The 19,455-nt window shown below is 39.6% G+C and overlaps 1 protein-coding gene across 5 annotated transcripts in view; it reads right to left on the bottom strand.

Moving 5' to 3' along the window:
* Nucleotides 1–9,502: 9,502 nt before the first annotated feature.
* Nucleotides 9,503–19,455, bottom strand: part of LRP12 (LDL receptor related protein 12) — a 36,112-nt gene continuing 26,159 nt past the window's right edge. For all 5 annotated transcript variants that reach the window (XM_075582500.1, XM_075582497.1, XM_075582498.1 and 2 more), the window contains exons 5-8: nt 18,971–19,173; nt 17,280–18,372; nt 15,638–15,770; nt 9,503–14,168 (exon numbers count right to left, since the gene is read on the bottom strand). In XM_075582500.1, the coding sequence (XP_075438615.1) occupies nt 13,323–14,168; nt 15,638–15,770; nt 17,280–18,372; nt 18,971–19,173 (2,275 nt within the window). In that variant the 3' untranslated portion in view covers nt 9,503–13,322. The remainder of the gene's footprint in view (nt 14,169–15,637; nt 15,771–17,279; nt 18,373–18,970; nt 19,174–19,455) is intronic.

Below are 19,455 nucleotides of genomic sequence, written 5' to 3'. Positions count from 1 at the left end.
ATGACAAGGATAAAAATAAACTACACCTCAGAGATACAATTGATTGTTCTTGATATATTTTATTAGAAAAAACTTTTTTTAGAAAGAAAATATGACCCATGCTACTTAAACTCTTAAAAAAAAAGTGGGTATGCTGGAGAGGAAGGATCTCCTTGTATCGACACATAAGAAATTAGACTCTGACAGTGCAAGGAGATTTTTTCCCCGTGTATTAAACAATTCAATAAAGAATCCTTTCAGATTAAGAGGATTCTGAACAAACATTCGAGCATACTCAAACAAAACCCTATATGGTGACCATTTACCAGATAGACCTCAAATTGTTTTTAAAGCTCCACATAAAAAAAAAGTTAAGTTGGCCCCAAGTGCATTTAGAGACAGTGAAATAATAAAGGAAAAAACATCAAATTAGCTTCATGGTAAACTCAAAGGCTGTAACAGTTGTGAAGCCTGCAAATTCAGTATTAACAAAATAATAATTTTGTCTCCAAAAAAACAGGGGAAATGTTTTCATTTGCATCTTTAATTAATTGTAGGACGGATTTCGTAATATATTTATTGGAATGTCCCTGAGCCCCACATGTCGGCCGCACCACAAGACCATTGAGAACGAGAATCTTAGAACACATCCGCAAAATCTCTCTAGGTCTTAAATCAAATAATGTTTCCTTGTACTATATAAAATGTCTCAACTTTGATCTGAAAGGTACTGATGCAGCCACGAGTATCCGAACACTTGCCTGGGAAAATCTGGGGCAATACTCCAATAATGCTGCAACATTTCTGCAGACAGACTAATGGCCCATCGGATTAACACAGCGGGGGTCCCTGGCAGTCCCATTCAAACTGAATGAGACTGCCAGGGACCCACGCTGTGTTAATCCGATGGGCCATTAGTCTATTTGCAGAAATGTATGCAGTACAGAGCTATTGAATTTGTCCCCAAAAAATGGTGAGGAGAAAACAGTTAAGGATTTATCCCAGAAAGAAACGTTCTGGATTTTCAAACTGGAGACATTACATCCTTTAGGTTTAAATGTTGATATTGAATTGAATTTCTTTTTGGGCGGATAAACTATGGTTGGTTTTATTTTACTTCAAGTAAATATATCGGTTGTGTACATAAATTGGATTAACTATTAGATTATAAGCAACTATTCCCTTTTCTTTTTTTTCCCATTCTATAAATAAGTTTGAAAATAGTTTCATATTGATATTTTAAACTTTTAAGAGTCCTTTATTAGCATTTCATATTTTACATATATGTATATATTTTTAATTCATAAATCTATTTTTGGGTCATCTAATTGATAGATAGAAATACACATTCATTGTCTCTATTAAATATGAATTTTGCTTTATTAAAATCAATTTCGGGCAATTTAATGATAAATATATGAAGTGTATACTGTAGTTGTGATCTAGGTACATGCAATATAGAATATTGGTCGGATTTGTCCATTTTATAAATAACATTTTTCAAATCATTGTACACATGCAATATACTTTTCTACTAAGTTGTTTAAAAGGTTTTGAAGGGTTAAAGAATAGCATACCCATTGATCAGCGTTAATTTGTAAATAATATATTTCCCCTTTTCCCCACTTTCTCTCTGTCTTATTTTTATGTATTCAGTATTATTGTATTTTCATTTTTTTTTTTTAACCCTTTTGTATAATTAGATAGAAATAAAATATGCCAATGCATCTATTTTAAGTAGACATCATATAGGATACTGTACAAATAATAAATAGCAACACATCCCACATTATGATTATACTCTGGCCAATTATATGCGCCAGGAACCTATTAGATAAGAGCAGACATTCTGCTATTTAAGACAGTGGGGAGACTATGTGCAATAGCCCCTGGGGAAGCCAGCGATTCGGCGAAACGTGTTGGAATATTAACAATCTTGGGACTCGGACACCGAACGAGGTTCCGTTTGCCATCTTGCAGGGACTCTCGAACCCGGACGTGGAGGAGACTGAGAAGAATGGCAGAAGCGGCTGGAGGAAAGACAGTGCAGAGATCTGAAGCTGGGTGCGAGTGTGACCGTGACCATACCACCATCAAAGCTTGTTTTTATTGGATAATTTGCAAGTGTATTATCTTTCCCTACCCTGTTTTTACTATTTTGAGTAAACTTGATTACATTATGTGCTGTCGTTTTTAACTTTTTTGCCCTGAGGAAGCAGATTACGTTGGAGGAAGACTGCTTATGATATAAATTTTCCGAAAAGCCTAATTACCATGGGGCACATTTGAGTGCATTAACCACTAGTTTTGAGCACAATAATCTGTTTTAACACATTTACACTATATTGTTGTTTATTTCTAATTTTATACATACACGCTGGTGAGTTTTTGTGCTTCAACATTTCACAAGCAATGCTATTTTTTTTTTTTAAAAAGCAGCATCGTGAAGGGGTTGTATTTACATTTGATCATTTACTCACTATAATTCACTTGTTACGTCACCATTTTGCACACTTGTAACAGGGAGTGACGGTCTTATTGCACTTTTAGTATTTTTCACACTAATGGACTCTGAGCCCCACTCACCCTGCAGGTCACCAGAACAGTATGATCCCGAGGAAGCAGTCTACTTACCTCCAAACATGTTGGGAATACGTTCACAGCAATCAGGGCAAATAATGTGATGTTACCATAAATGGTAACACACTTTATTTTCCCCAAGGTTAACACATCCTCAAAGCTAAATGTATGCAAAAGCAATTGCATAGTTTTTGCCTACATTAGCATAGGCTTAACATCACGTTACTGTAGCGCAATGTTGTGTTAGCTTCTAATAACGTGATGTTAAGTATGTTGTATTAGGCTGCGCTTATAGTGCCGGCGACAGCGAGGTCGCGTCAAACCAAATGCATTGCCGCCATCACGTGCGCTTATAGTAAGCGCGACGTGATGGTGCGACAGAGCGACAGCTTGTTCGTGATCACTGGAAGTCTTCTCAATTTGATTTTTCCAGCAACTGCTGCCTGGCGTCGCCGTCACCAAAAGCGTAGCCTTACTCCCATCCCAACCCTGTTAGTTCAATCATGGCTAACTGTGATGCTATACCCACCCAGCCCCTGTAAGAGCCCTAGTAGCCCTATTTCAGGGTCTGCATGTGAGTATTGCCATTGTTAGGTATGACCTAACTAATGTAACGTTAGGTCACTGGTTAATAATAACGGATATGAGTTGCTAGTTGGAATGCCTCTTTTGCATCTCATCACAGAAGTCTTTAAAAATTAAAATGGAGCTACAGTATTAAAAGTACAACTGGTTTAACTTTATTCATTTTAGTGGAGAAGTGTTACTATCTACACAACATTAATTTTGTTTAACAATGTGTTTAACACCACAAGGGTGCCAATAGGGGGTAGCTGACCTAAGAAGATTCATTGTGTTTGCATTACTAGTGTGGATGGTGGTCTGCATGGTGAGTGGGGCTTCAACGTGGTGTAAGTGGAGAAAGAGGCTTGGTCTTTTGTGATGCAGCCTGTGACGTACAGAAGACGCAGGGCTTCAGAAAAGGCTGCAACTGCAAAAATTTATTTCTGCAACTAATCTAAGGTGTATACAGACGCCTGACATCTTGGAAGAAGCTCCCCACAGAGACATTGGTCTACAGCAGCTGGGTATTTTTACTTATTTATTTTGTGCGTACATTGACATCAATTTTTCCCCAATATTAAACATACAACACTAGATTGTCTTGTCTTGGCTCTGGGTAGCAATCAGCCTGCAAGAAGGAGAGTCTGAGCATTGTTAGAGCATTACAACACAGACATATTTTAGTTAGGCCACCTGTTCCAATGGCCAACAGAAATTTTTGAAAATTAGAGATGCTGTCCAAATTAGGACCAAAGTACACAATGTACTGTTTCACTGTCAACCAGATGCATGGATGGTTTATAGAATAAATGTCTAGTTTCTAGAGGAAAAGAGAGAGGTCCTGTCAACAGATGCTCCCCTAGGATAGGGAGACGACAGGAAAGTCCCAGAAGCGTGCACTCGTACCGTTCAAGTTGAATATGATCAGTGCACAAACACTAGTGGGTAGGCTGAGTAATAGACAGTGGCTGGTAAGTATAGTCTCACCAGTAGTGATGACATCAAATAATATCAATCAGATGGATGAGTGGATCCGTATGGATAAAGATGAGACAATGAGCCCTGGAGCAAAAAGAACAAAATAAAGTCCCCACAATGGAAAATGGAGTGTGAATCATGTTAAAATTAGTTTATAGTAATAGTTAAAAGAATAGGGACATAAAGTATGCATACAAAAATATGCAGCTGTGTGGAGCACAGAACAGGTATCTAAAAGATATGGAACTGTGTGGAGCACAGAACATGTATTTAGAACACCATGTGACTGGTGTATCTGTGCAATATGTAAAACTGAGTGGCCCGATCCTGAGTAGGGAATTACTGATAGATACTACAAGATCTCGATGTTGTGAAATATTACCTATGGGATCACAGTGGAAATTGGACAATTAAATAATTCTCCCTGTATACATAACTCTACACACATGGGAGAGGTGGGGCTGGGAGGGGGGCAGAGGAGCCAAAAAGAGAGACCAGGGAAAAAACCCCTGTACACTAAAACTCAACTTGCCCTCAGTCCGAAAACCGGGCCAGATGAAGTGAATGGTCTGCACTCTAATGTCATCTATGGCGATAGCCAATGGTATCACCCAGTTAATCAGAGCCGCCCGTCTGGTAACGCAGTTAGATTAATATCCATCATGTGTGTAAGGGAATCCCTCTACATAAATACTCTTCGTACAAAAGGAAACAGAAAAGTAGATGCTCTGTGGACCATACATAACACGTGTCGCTGGGTTGCGGGTAATTATAAACAGTAGCTAGGGGGCAGTGCCTAACTATACCTGGACAAAATGGAAGGGGTTAAATGCCCTTAGGTGTTTAAGGACCAAAATCACTGTGTGATATAAACAAATACCAATACTACAGAGGTGAATAAAGTAGGGTATAAAGCTATACCGGTAAGAGGGGTAATATATACCTAGCAATTCTAGATCAGTAGCTAAGAAGTACCACCCAGTGGTTACAAGGTACCATCTTAAGTATCAAAATTAAGGTGGTGTATTTCCTCAGACCTCCATATGGACTATCGGTAGCCACTGCTAACTGGAAACCCCTGTCGGTAGAGGGCCATAGATATATATACACAGCCAACTGTGCTCTGTATCCTCTACTACAAAGGCAGGTCTACAGGCTATGTAGCGGCAGGAGAGGCATAACGGTGAGAATAAATAATGTGGTAGGGGCCGGAGTTGGACCAGTTAAATGTAACGACACATAGCTCTGGTCCCACCACCCAGAAGAGCGTCATTGGAGAGGGTAAGGAAGAATTACATTAACTTACATCTTAACAAACGCAAGATAATTACCCCACGTGACGCAGAAGCGGTGAGGTGGCAGGAGAAGCTGGGGACAAGACGGTTGAGTACCGTGTGGGACAATAGTATACTACTCAGGTCCCACCACCCAGAACGTCACTGCAGGGGGTAAGGAGAACTATCTGACAAATCATTGCTGGCAGAGACATTAATTCTCACATAAGATGTCCCTCTAAATCAATATGCAAGAGCTGATATGTACCTTATAAAAGGACATCTATATTATTGGGACTTGTTGCATACCGTGTGTACAGCCTCATTTATCCAATATTGAATTCGCCCCCTTTTTTTGCAATTAATTTGCTTTTACAGCACTCATTTTTTCAAGCTGAGATTTTTTTAAATAAATATAGTTTTATACTCTATGTGCACTATCTCTGACCTACATTAGTTTATGAAGATAATACCTGATCACTATTCTTTACAAGCCTATCCAGCATGTTGATCTCTGAATGATAGAGTATTTGTGGATGAGGTGGAAGTAGGCTATTACTATTAAGTGGGCTATTACGCCTGTGCCATATCCTGCGGAGAGCGTTATAATTGGTCTATGATCGGTAACAACGGGTACCATCTGTATGAGAGATTGATCCATATTCATCACCTCAGTTGTGTCTCTCCATTCTATATTTATTATATAGCACAGGCATTCTATTTTATGGTTTGTCCCTCCCCTTTCCCTGTTTTCTTTTTCTCTGCGCCTAGGTCCTCTACGCCATTCGTATCCTCTCGAGTGTGGTGGGGTCGTGGACCTAAATGGCAGCATTGTAATTAGTGAAAGTAGAAAGTCAATGGCACCTCCTTGGTATATTATTTTGTGTTATTATTCAAATTGATAATCTGTTCATTTAAAAATTTGTTGCGCTCATCACACACACACACAATAAATGTCTGAAATACAACCAGTATTATGCTTTTTTTTGTGTGTGATTAAAGTGATATGTTTGTATGAACTACAGGCATATCCCGGTTTAAGGACACTCACTTTAAGTACACTCGCGAGTAAGGACATATCACCCAATAGGCAAAGGGCAGCTCGCGCATGCGCCTGCCGGCACGTCCTGAACAGCAATACCGGCTCCCTACCTGTACCAAAGCTGTGCACAAGCGGGAAGACTATAGAGCCTGTTACACATGCGTTATTTACATCAGTTATGCACATATATGACGATTGCAGTACAGTACATGCATCGATAAAGTGAAGCACTACCATTTTTTCCACTTAGGCACATTTTCGCTTTACATACATTAAACAGTGTTCTGTCAAAAGGCACCTTCAGTGCTGGAATACATTACAGCCTATTCAAATAAATGGACTGTGAGGTGTCTACATGCGCAAGAAGGTGTCTCATGGCACAAGACTGCTTATTAGATATGGTTCTCTATCCCAGAAGAGGGTACAGTACTGTACTTTGTAGTACAGTGGCTCAACAATGGTGACAGTGGTGCTAACCATCAACTGGTTTAGCTCACACTGTTAGAACTACTGTTCCGAATAACAGGTTGTGTCAGTTCTAATTATATTGGGTCAGGCACCAGTACACAATTCCAGTCACTAGATGCTTGTTAGAAGTATGCGATGTGACTCATCTAAACAAACTTTGCATAGCTATTAGCATATCTTCCAGAGTACCTCGTGTGCTGCTCCTTGAGCATAGGTTATTTGGATGGACGCACACACACATTGGACTCCTCCTCCTGGCCAATTGGATTTTGGCAGAAAATCCACCCATCTCTAACGTAGACAAGCTTTTGTGCCATTGCTGAAACCTTACTAGGGCACTGAAGCCAAATTGCATTGGCTTAGCTTGTGAGTCAGACAACTGATTTAAAGGTTTTTCTTGACAACTTTTTATTCACAAATTGTGATTTGCATTTTTTTTAACCCACATTAAATATGTCAATTTTTTTTCCTCCTTAGATCACAAAACAATTAGTTTAAGCATTAGTATATTTGTCAGTTTAAGGAGAGATTGTTCCTTTAGACCCAATTTCACTATTCTGTTTCCCCCCCCCCTTTTTGCATATATAATGGTTTATTTATATAATTCATTTATGACGTAGATTCACTGGCCAGGAATCAAAGTGTGATCTGCATTATCGCACCAGAATCGGAGATCTGCCATTGACTTGATAGACAGGTATTGCCAATTTGGCTAATATAATGCAAATCTCGCTTTGATGACTCCCGGTCATTAGGTCTCAACTGGGTTTCCTACTCATTTCCTCCCATTCAAACATTAGACTTGTGATTAGCCTCTTTTCTGCTAGAGGAGCCAGTAATGAATTGCAGGAGCCAAGACCAGTAAAATAAAGGTTAAGCCCAGTCTGTCGCCTGCTGTCCTTCGCTAGGGCTCCTCTGGCCACCAGACCCCAGGGCTACCCGGTTCATATATGCCCGGTAGCCCCTTGCATCCTATATATAATTTTTTTTAACTCTTTATTCCTTTGTGTAATGTAACTAAGTATAAAAATGTGATTCGTGTAAATGTAAAGCAGAGCCAAAGTCTTTGAACATGCAGGGCTGAGAAACCCTTTCTGCAGCCCTCATGTCCAGAGAAAGTGGCTGCTGCTGGGTCTGGAGGGAGTGGTGCAGGGACACAGGAGATGGTGTCCAGAAGGCAGAGATTGAGCCATGGGGCCCATCCACCCATAAAGCCAAAATTTGGTTGCCTCCCCAACCAGAGCAGCACCAGTTCAGAGGGAGATATCCCGTTGGCCTGCAGAAACCATTGCAGTGACCCTCTGCTCTCATTGGCCCGTTTAAACTTTCCTCCACAAGCAGTAACTTTGTAAACACGCCACATCTCTGAATGGCCAATGCAGGCAAGTCCTCTGCTCCTCATTGGTTCATGAACTGCATCCATGCGGTGATTGGTCACCAGCCCCTCTCCCATGCTTTCCTGTCTGCAGGGAAGTTACATAAGGGGAAAACGATCAGCACTCCCAATTCGGATCCAAATATGAGAGATGCTCCGAGGTTTTGGCAGTCACCCAAAAACGAGGCTGAGAGCCTTGCCTAGGGGAAATTCAAAAGTGCTTTATGCTGTGGAACTGTACTGTATTTGTATCCGAGAAGCGGAGAGCGGGACTTCTGAAAGTGCTCTGCCGCAAATTGTACCAGAAGTTTGGACGGCCCCACCCTCGTCGGAGAGTGGAAGATATCCATGGGTACGCCTCTGCTGTGGCACTCGGACAGGATAAATTATAGCCGACTAGGTGGTATTTTGTTTTTGGGTGTGTTGTGCTTTCTGGCTCCGGTTGGAATAAAAATTCTTTATTGAACTGCTTTGTCCTGTCTGGAGTCTTAATCCCTGGGTTAAACTCTGGTCTCCTGTGAAATTTAGCATAACAAAATACTTCCCAAAATTGTCCTGTAGGCTCTGCTGCTTTTGAATGTCAATCTTTACCACATGGTTCCATATTATTGGTGCATGATGTGATGCTATGTTGGACCATGAATACAGTACAGACAAAATAGTGTCCTCCCCCCACCTAATGAGGGCAACAGTTTAACCCCTTCAGTGCCAGAGGGTCCTGCCACCTCCGTGGCCATGGATCCTCCGGCACCGATGGCGCACATGACCGCTAAGTCAACATATATGTTATAAGAGCCTCTGGGTCAACACTTTTCATGGCAATTAGGGCACTATAGCTGTGAATATTATTATGAATGTTAAAACATCACCTATTTGAGCATGTATTATGTTTATTACAGCAATGTATAGGTTTGTAAAAATTATTAAGTATGAGGTCTATGTATAAAAGTGCTAGTTTTAGGTTGTTCTCTAAACCACTTAAAACGTATGCGTTTCTTTAAAAAAAAAAAAAAAAGAAAGTCTATATAGACGTATAACAATACAGACCTTCATAGAGCAATGAATTACCGTATGCTAGATTTGCAAATGATTACTGGACATATACTTTAGTTTTTTTTCCTATAAAATTCTTAGTGACCGGCATTTAAGGACAAGTTTAAAACAAAATTGGCAGTTTTCAAATTTTATGCACATAACCATAATTAACTGATTTAGAATCATCAAAATGAATTGCTCACAACATAGCAAAAAAAGTAAATTTTAATGTTTATACAGAATAAAACATTTGGTCAGTTTCACTGACTACACAGGACATACACGCACAAGACTTGAAACATGCTTTTAAAATGACTTTCCAAGTACTTAAAATTTAATAAATAGCATACAGACAAACACAATTTTCGTAGTACATCAGTGTACGTCCCGAAATAAAATGGCAAAGAATAAATAAACAGCAGTTGATATTTTTCCAATATGTACTGTAGGTTCTTGATATCAATTTCCTACAGTTACATCTTACACATCATGAATCTGCTTCATCCTGATAAGTACTATTACAAATGATAGAAAACTGAAATAGTGTGAAAAAACATCCTATAACCAGTATTAAACCAGTTATTTTTCTTTTCTTCTTTTTTAAATTTTTTTTTTTGTTTTTTTTACAATAATCAAATATGGAATTAGTATAGCAAACCTGTTTGTAGCAAAACATGAACCACCTGAAGAAAGCCATGGAAAAATAGCCATGGAAATGACAAGCACACGTGTGTATATGTATATAGCTATATATACACACACACAAATGCCATTTTAAAATGATAGTATTTAATGTGAATAGGGCACTAAAACACATGAAAGACCCTAATATCATTTTAGTACAAGTTCTGATGTACCAAATACTGTACCCAACTAAATGTTTCAACCATAACTTGCATCAACTCCAAACGTTCATCTCTTTACAAAAATTTTAAGCAAAAATGGAACGTGTTTTTAGTACCATTAGATAGAACATTAGAAAATAGGGGGAAAATATAAGATGGAATACATAATGTACAATAGTTACTTAGGGAAATACAGGAAATTATGCATAGTATAACTCTCCTAGTTACTTCGCCCTTCAATTCTATCAGATTAGAAATCGAGAAATAAGCTTATTCACTGAATTCCAGGTTGATAAATTCAACTTTAAAGATTTGGGTGGGCTTGAGCAAGTTAAGTTTTGGGGGGGTTGTTCATTAAACTGCGACCGTGCCGATTATGGCATTTTCACTTGGTAAAATGCTGAGAAAAGGCGAGGCAGAAAAGGAACTTTCTGGAGTCAAAAAGGAGTTTGTGATGAACAGTTAAAAAATATGCTCTACTCACCAAAAAATAATAATAAAATAAATTAACACAAAACACAAGTTATCCTTTCCTTTTAACATTACAAAGTTCTTTCTTTGGCTGCTAATTTGAGCAATCCCGCTCTTTAAATTGTGTAGTTGAGTTCTGAAGAGATCAGTTGCTGAAAATGTGTTTCCTTGATAGGTTAAAATGGCCGGTGCCCTTCATACAAAGACAATAGAGGTTGTTATGGTAATAGCTGATGCCAGTAAAATAATAGAATAGTTAAAACTCTGCCCCAAAAAATGAAGATTTTGAAAAAAATGTTAAGTTAGAAATAGGTCAGCACAACTAGAACCATCTGGTTATGTTGGCAAGAGTGTAGCTTTGTCAGGTGTCCAGTATTGAACCGGAGCATCCTGTATTTGGACACAATGTCCACTAAAAAATTTGAGGTAATACTGGACATGTGTCTGGTATTACCTCTCTGGACGTAGTGACCTGGCCAACTGCGGATTACCCCGATTAGGGCTATTTCTAGGGGCTGGGTGGCTTCCTCCATCCTGATTGGGTGCAATACCCAGCAGCAGCCAATCAGGAATAGGTGGTAGGAGGCTGGGGTCAAGAAGATTAAGAAACAGTGTATATGATGTGGTGTTGAACGTGTTTGCGCATACATACACAAATATATATTTCAACACCACATCACATACAGTTTCTTAATCTTCTTAACCCCTATACACACACATATACATATATATGTGTCTTGACCTCGTCGCACCTTTCACCATTGTGTCTTTGGAGAAGTCACCTAACAACCCTATGTGAGTGCTGCTTTTAAATTCCATGGCAATATATAGTAAATATGCTGGCGTGGGGCAATGAAGGCAAGTCTATTAATGAGGTTATGAGAAATATTTGTTAAAGAAATATCGACTTGCACATATATCCTAGCTAATGAGATGTGCAAAAACTTAAAAACAAAAAAAAATGTTTGAATGCACAAAATTGATTTTTGTCAAAATAGAACTTTTAAGGGCTAAATGTTTTGCACAAATCATACATTGCCCCCATTAATTTGCATTTTTGCAAGTGAATCACAACTCCATCACAATCTGCAGGTGACTAGCCAAGCATTTTCTCCTCTCCAGTAAACCCATATTTTTAGGCCCTGGATGGGAGTTAGCATCATTAATTGAAATGCTTGGTGAATTTTGATCGTACCGTTTATGAGCTGACTGACCCACGACTCATTTTTAGATTGATGATTTACCAATAAATCATATGGTTTGCAAACTTGGGCAAAATTGTTGAACATCTCTACTAGCTAAGCGCCTCATACTTTACATTCCATAGGGTCCCTCCTCACTATATGCAGTATATATCTTCTAAATTAAATATCCCATGTAAGGACTGTGAGAAATGACAATTCAATGTAGCTAAAACTGAACAGCTAAACTTCCTTATAAATGTAAGAAGATCGCCTTTACCAACTCAGGCCAGTTTTCAAGGTGCTGTGAAGCTGCTTCACAGTGCTGGTAAGGAATTAAACTCTATCAAATCAATGGAAATAACAACAGTCTCCAACATGGAGAAACAGTTTCACAACATATTGATCAAAGGCCTCAATCTCACCTAAGGGAAAAAAAAACTTTAATGCTAATTCCAAGTAAAAAGTTCACATCGATATGGATGTCCAAGTAAGGCTTCACAGTGATGCTGAAGCTGAAATACACTTCCATATCAACACTATTAAACTCTAAGAAGCAGCCAAGTTTGTTTTTATAACCTTACTGTGCAAACAGCAAAACATTTTCAACAGTGATTTTTTGCAACAGTTATGCAATTTAAAACAGGATTACAATTTTTGGGCCTAGCTTATGTGCTTTTTGCATGGTAAAGCTAGAAAACAGATTGCGCATTCCATCCAATCTATTATTTTTGCTGCAAAGTCAAACAAACTTTACTTTAGGGGCTTTAATGTTAAATCACTTAATAAAAGAGGAAATAATTTACTTTAAAAATCATACCTAAAAAAATTGTATAGTATTTTTGTATAATACCCACTGTATTCAAATGAAAGCAATGCAACCATCCAAATATAATATGAAAAGTACAGTTTTTCTAAATAAGGTAATGGGTGCCTTAGTAAGTGTCAGGGTTGGCTATAATAATCTACTGTAAATAATTAGATCAATCAATCTCTTTAGTTCTCATTACATGGTAGATGAGACCGATTAGCTGTTTGACTGTACTGTATGTGGATTTAGAAAATAACGGCTATGTCAACATTTTACAATGTAGGATTTGGCAACAAAGATAGGAGAATTGCATCCGGATTCAAATGTCTTTCATTTGTGCAAACATTTGATGCTTTAAAAATGTGATGGTTCTTGCATCTGTAACAGATCATTTACTAATAAGTAGTTGTGTCCATTCAAGGTAACTGATGCTCACAGAGCCATTTACACAACCAGTCTTTCTATAGTGTAAACAATATTCTATTGTGTACCGGCATGGATTTATTGTGTAATTCAAAACTGGTTTATAGTTAAATGCAGATAGCATTTTTTATGTAAAACATTCACTGTAGTAACCCAGAGGTACCCATGCCGAAAAATTCAAGCCTGCAGTAATTTGTTTTCACTTGAAAATTCCAAGCACTAATTTGTTTCTGTGAAGTACAAAACAGTGAATATATATTGCTCCAAACTGTATGTTCCCACTGCTACATCTGCGCCTAACAGAGTAACAATGCCTCGTCATCACTATCATTTTTTAGCACAGCTTCCAAACAGGTGTCAGGTATCTGAGCAGTGTGCACAATGCCACAACATTCACAAGGGCCATCACGATTACATGGCCTCACTCCATGATTTGTTGCACTAGACTGTTGTCTAATCCCTTGACCCTGATCAGGAGCAAGATCAAGTAATGGTCTACTACAATCATTCATATCAAAGTCTAATGCAGGGATCAGCATTTCTACATCATCGTCATCATCTCTTCCACTTCCGCTGCTGTCAAGCTGTCTTAGTGGACTTTGGTTTTGGCTGGTAGAGCTTGACCTCCCAAGAGTAATTCGTACCCAACGCAAACCTTGAGTCATTCGACTAAGAGCATTACTGAGTTGTTGACGTGCTGGACTTACAGTGGAAGGTTCTGCAGCAGACATCTCCCTTCCATTATCCATTGTGCTGCTGTTGGAATTTTGAGGCAACACACCATTTGCACCTACAGTGACTTCTACGGCAGAAACTGGAGGAGTTTTTTGAGGCAAAGAAGCAGCAATACCACCAACTGCACCTTGTGCATCTCTCCGCTCATTTTCTCTATCTGTGTCAGACTCGATTGAGAAAAGCCCTCGATGTGTATTACTCCGATCTGCCTCTCGGTTTGTACTCTGACTTGAAACGGCATTGTCTCCCTCAGTTGAGGCCAATGCTAAAGACCCTGAATTGCGTGATCGCACAAAATTGAAAATTCTATTCCAAATATTACTTGACCTGCCTGCTATTGGGAGTCTAATTGATGTAAATCCAAGCTGAGATCTAACTGCAAGTCTCAAGTTCTCCAAAACGGAAGCCTACAAAGATAAAAAAAAACATTAAAAAAAGTCATTTGCAAAGGCTAAAGCGGCATGGACCATTATTCTTTGTAATATTCACAAAATAAAGTTGCAATTAGGATATGTTATATATTGCATTAACATTTAGTGAGCTCTGTAGGTAATGTATTGATCACACTTGCAGGATTTACAGGCAGATGTAAAAAATCCCTATTTGAGTGGAAAACAACATTATTTGACCATGCAGTTAATTATAATGTATTTGTTAACAAAACGAGTTCTCGATTCTGCTCACTATTTTCTACAGTGACTTAGTTACGGAAAATGAAACAAGGTTTGTGAAAGTGATATGATTATTTTCAAAATTAAGGCCACTTCCATAATAGAAGATGAACCACTACTGTAGTTACTGCTCAATACAGCCCTTATTGAAAATGCCATGAAAACATCTTTAAGCAGCGGACATAGTGTGCGCGCCCAACAGATCTCACGTAGGCGAGCGCGCCTCTTGCCTGAGCGTTCTGTGTCCTCCATTACCCTCCAGCGCGACGGAGAGGCGTGGCCGTGATGTCATCAGGCTGGTACGCCCTCATTGGGTCAAACAGCTCAAAAGACGCGGCGTGCGCATGGCCGGATTGGTATACTTATATGAATTTGTTCGTGCCGCACACAGTCACTATGTCTGTAGCCTTACATACCCCCTATTAACTTTGAGGTAGCCTTGACAGGAATGCTTTAAGTAACATTTTAATGAATGAGTCAAAGCTTTCCTGACAAGCAACACAACTTCACAGCAAACTATAATGGGGTCTATGATATAGAATAGGGCAAAAGTGAAAATCTGTTCTTGGATCAACGAGGGATCATTTCTAATATGTTTAAGTTTATTTTTTTACTTAAAAAGGGGCAATGCATCCTAAGACCTAAGTGCACTAAATTAGAGTGGCATGTTTAAGAGATTGAAATTTGGGTAAAACAGACAGTCACCCAGATGTAGAGTATTTGAAAATATATTAAGTTAGTATGTAAACATGGGAGCCAAGACTTGGGAGGGGTTTGATTTTCCCTTCTGTTTGATCTCACAGTGTTTGCAGTCAGATCCCCCCATAAATTACCCTCCCTTTATCTTTACTGGCTCTCTGACAATGATAGGGTGGGATAAGTGTAAAGATAATGCTTGATAAAAAGTATGTACATTGCTGAAATGACAAACTTATTAGAATTTTACACACAATGACCCAAATGTTGTTGGATATAAATAACAGCAATAATTTTTAATCCAAGGTCCCAAAGCATCTTGTTAGCTATAACATTAGGCTCTTTATGCTTACACTTTGTTTGGAATCAATGCTTTTGGGTTCTTCTCACTCTTAAATAGATGCATTGTAGATGGTTTGCAATACACAGCTATCAAATCTTGTGTTATACTGCAACAAGTTATTTTCATATGGGGATACTAAAAATCAACTGAAACTTTAAAACTTTACCTGGTTCGGAGAGCACACTGGAAAGTCTTCAACTGGTGGAATTAAACCTTGGGCAATCAATTGCCCATAAGAAGGAGGGGCTTCCCGTCTCAATAACTCTGCTTCTACTCTCGACAGCTGTGTTTCAAATGACCTTTAAGAATTAAACATTCATTATCAGAACAATTTTATACCCGGCTGACTATATATAGAGGCCCTACTTGTATTTTCACCTTAGTGAAGTTCTATAGTACACAAAATACTCAGAATTGTAAATATTTATATTGAATTATCTTCTGTGACAAATCATAATGGTATAATATTGCGGTACAGATGTAGTAATCCTTATGGTCTTTGTTGTGACGGCCGCGGCCTGGAAAGAATTAACACTGTGGGAGTCCCATTCGGAAGCACGGACCCTCCAGGAGCACAGTAGCGACAGGCAAGCTTTCAGGCACTGTGAACTTTTGCTTTTTTATCCGCTGTGATAGGGACAGTAAGTCTTGCTACACCTGTACAGATGCAGCGGCCGTTATTGAAACACCACGCGGTGTATACCTCAGAATACCCATGTGATGGCGCGCAATTTCTTCCAACCGTACCACCCTTAGACGCGAGTGCAGAAAATGGCATTTTAGTGTTCTGGCTTTTAAACACCTGAAATTGACACAGTAGCACAGTACTGTACACATTACAATTCATTCATTTCATTGCACATAAAGAAACAGAATCCAAGAAATTCAAACAAAGCAACCGCGATAAACACGGTTGCCTGGGGCGATTGGCGGCGTTAATGCCGCAGCGCACACGAAAATGGCACCGTGATTTGTTCGAATAACGGCCGCTGTATCTGTACATATCAGTTTTTGTGAACTTACAGTGTCAAATAAAAGCCAACACTGGGATTTGAATAGGGTTCACCTACTTTCTAATGTTAATAAGGTGCTTATTGAAAATAACAGCGGTACTATAAAAAAAATGCAGTTAATATTCTTGAATAGCTTAGTTGCCTTATATTGTCATCGCATTCTGGGAAATACTACATTTGCATTAACACACACACACACACACACACACACACACACACACACACACACACACACACACACACACACACACACACACACACACACACACACACACACACACACACACACACACACACACACACACACACACACACACACACACACACACACACACGTTAATGTAAACCAGGGGTGGGGAACCTTTTTTCTGCCAAAGGCCATTTGGATATTTACAACATCGTTCGCAGGCCATACAGACACAGACAGGCACACAGATCCCCCCCCTACCTCTGGTAGTTGCTGCTGCTGCTGGGGGGATCGTGTAGGGCGGCTGCTGGGGTAAGTGCGGGGGGGAACTGCTGGGGGAAGTACGGTGGCTGCTGGGGCTAGTACAGTGGCTGCTGGGGATCGTGTAGGGCTGCCGGCGCCTCACACCACCACCTCCCGATCTGGCGCGCGGCGGCCATTTTTTAAAAATTAGCATGACCCCGGTTATAGCAGTTGCCTTAGCAGGGCCAGACCAAATGATTTCGGGGGCCTTATACGGCCCTCGGGCCTGACGTTCCCCACCCCTGATGTAAACAGACCTTTAAAGCCATTGAGCTAACCATCCAATGACAAATCTACTTACTTACCTTCGTTCAAACATACGTAGGGAGTAAAGTTTGCATGTGCATCCTAAAGCAATGACAAGCAGTAGTCCACATATGAGGCTCCCGATCACTGCAGCAGTGATGACTCTTGTAGGTACAATCACGGGACAATTCTCCTCGTCACTACCATCACCACAGTCGTCTTGAGAATCACAGACCCAGCTTTCAAAAACACAACGGTTATTTTTGCAGTGAAAATTTCCTGGCTGGCAAAAGAAGCAGTTTTTCTCGTCTGAACCATTCGGGCAATGATTTTGGTAGTTGCAGCGGTCTGACCGCGGATAGCAAACACCATTTCTGGAGCATGGGAACTCCTCTTTTTGGCACATGGTACAGTTTAACTCATCTCTTCCATTGGGACAATGCCAATATCCATCACAACGTTGCTGTTCAGTGTAACAGCCCCAGTTACCACCACAAGGAATCTCCCATGGCAAGCAGAAGCCATCCACTTGGTATGTTGCATTAAAACCTCTCGCTGCATTTACCTTATCTGCACAAAAATGCACTCTGATTTGCCCAGTGGAAGAAACAATTGTAAGGGGAGCATGAGAGTCAAAAGCAGTCAAGACACGCAAAAGCTTACGTGGAATTTCCTCCAGTCCATCATATATTTTGACATAGTCCCCATAACCTGTGCCATCCAATTTAAAATCTGTGAAGCGCAGAATCACTTTGCGTCGATCGCCAGTGTCTATGAGCCATGTGCAATTGCTGCCAGGGGGGTAGAAGTCAGGATAGTTTGGGGAGCTGAATGCACCATAGAAATATTTTAGTGACTGTCCACATTTAGGTACGTCACAATCTATCTCATCACCCAAGTCCAGGCAGTCAATGTTTCCATCACATTTTAAGGAGTTGGGGAGGCAGGTGTAGGCTTTTGTGAAACGTGAAAGACATTGAAACTGGTTGAACGCACAGGGCTGAAAGGAAGCAGCAGTTGGGCGATTTACTTTGGCACAGAGCTTTTCATCAGAACCATCTCCACAATCGTCCAGGTGATTACATTTGAATGTCTCTGGAATACATTTTCCATTTTCACAATGGAACCGGTCACTCTCGCATTTTTTCTTTCCTAAAAAAAAATAATTACAAATGAAACATTTTAACAGAAATGTTGTGAAGAATGCTGTATGGTTAGCTAGAGATGAGTATTTTACAGTTGCGGTGCATTGGTCTGGTAGTTACATTAAAACTATTTACAGGTTGTGAAAACGAATTCATTGAAAAAAAGATTTGCTTCCACTCATTTCATGAAAATGCTAATAGCACTGGCATACTCCTAAATGTGTTTTGTATTGACTGCACTGCTTACCATTGAGGTGTTTAAATCCACCATAAACCTATTGTACATAACTTGCAGCCTGTTCCAAGTTACATAATGCAGACTGTGAGCAAGTTCAAGCGGATAAGTTCAGAAAGTGTGCTGCTTTAATCAAGCCATGGCTGTGCAAGATGCCTATTGCAGAACAGTAAAGCTTTAGGGAACGTCCTTAAAATAGCTGCCTTATTAGTTTGCATCAGCTAGTATGTATTCTTGTTTGCTGCATATTTGATATTCAAAGTGAATATATGTTATATTTCTGAACTCAAATACAGACAGAAACCAGATCTCTCTCACACACACACACACACACACACACACACACAAAAATCTGGTGCAGAAGCCATACCTGAAAAATATGACAACCGAAAGCCTTTTCTGGAAATGTGGTCGTCTGAATGAAACTTGATCCACACATGGTCTTGTAAGGAGATGTATGGTGCTGGAATTGTAGAGCCGCATGCTCTGTTGCTATCAGAATTTTGGGAGGGACCTATTGTTAACCAATCAGAACTGCATCTGAATGATCCCTGGAGATCAAATTCTTGAAAACTGAAAAATAAAATAAATGTAGTGTTATTATAATAAATTCCCCACTTAATTTATGAACCCTTTCATTGGTGGAGACAGCGTAAGACATTGTATGCTCTTCAATGCTTTGAGCACAAGTAATGTTACAGAAAAAAGACACTAAGAAAAGAAGTGCCTCAGAGTAAAACCTTTTATAAGAGAAATAGGTATTCAGGTAAACAAATTAATAACCGTTCATCTGAAGTAAATTCGCTGCGTCCGGTGAATGTGATATGATCCACGGTCTTGGGGAACGCTCCTTAG

Source organism: Ascaphus truei, chromosome 2 (genome assembly GCF_040206685.1).
Source record: "Ascaphus truei isolate aAscTru1 chromosome 2, aAscTru1.hap1, whole genome shotgun sequence".
Lineage (NCBI taxonomy): Eukaryota > Metazoa > Chordata > Amphibia > Anura > Ascaphidae > Ascaphus > Ascaphus truei.
The sequence above is the reverse complement of the archived record's forward strand: the minus strand, read 5'-3'. Positions and strand labels throughout refer to the sequence as shown.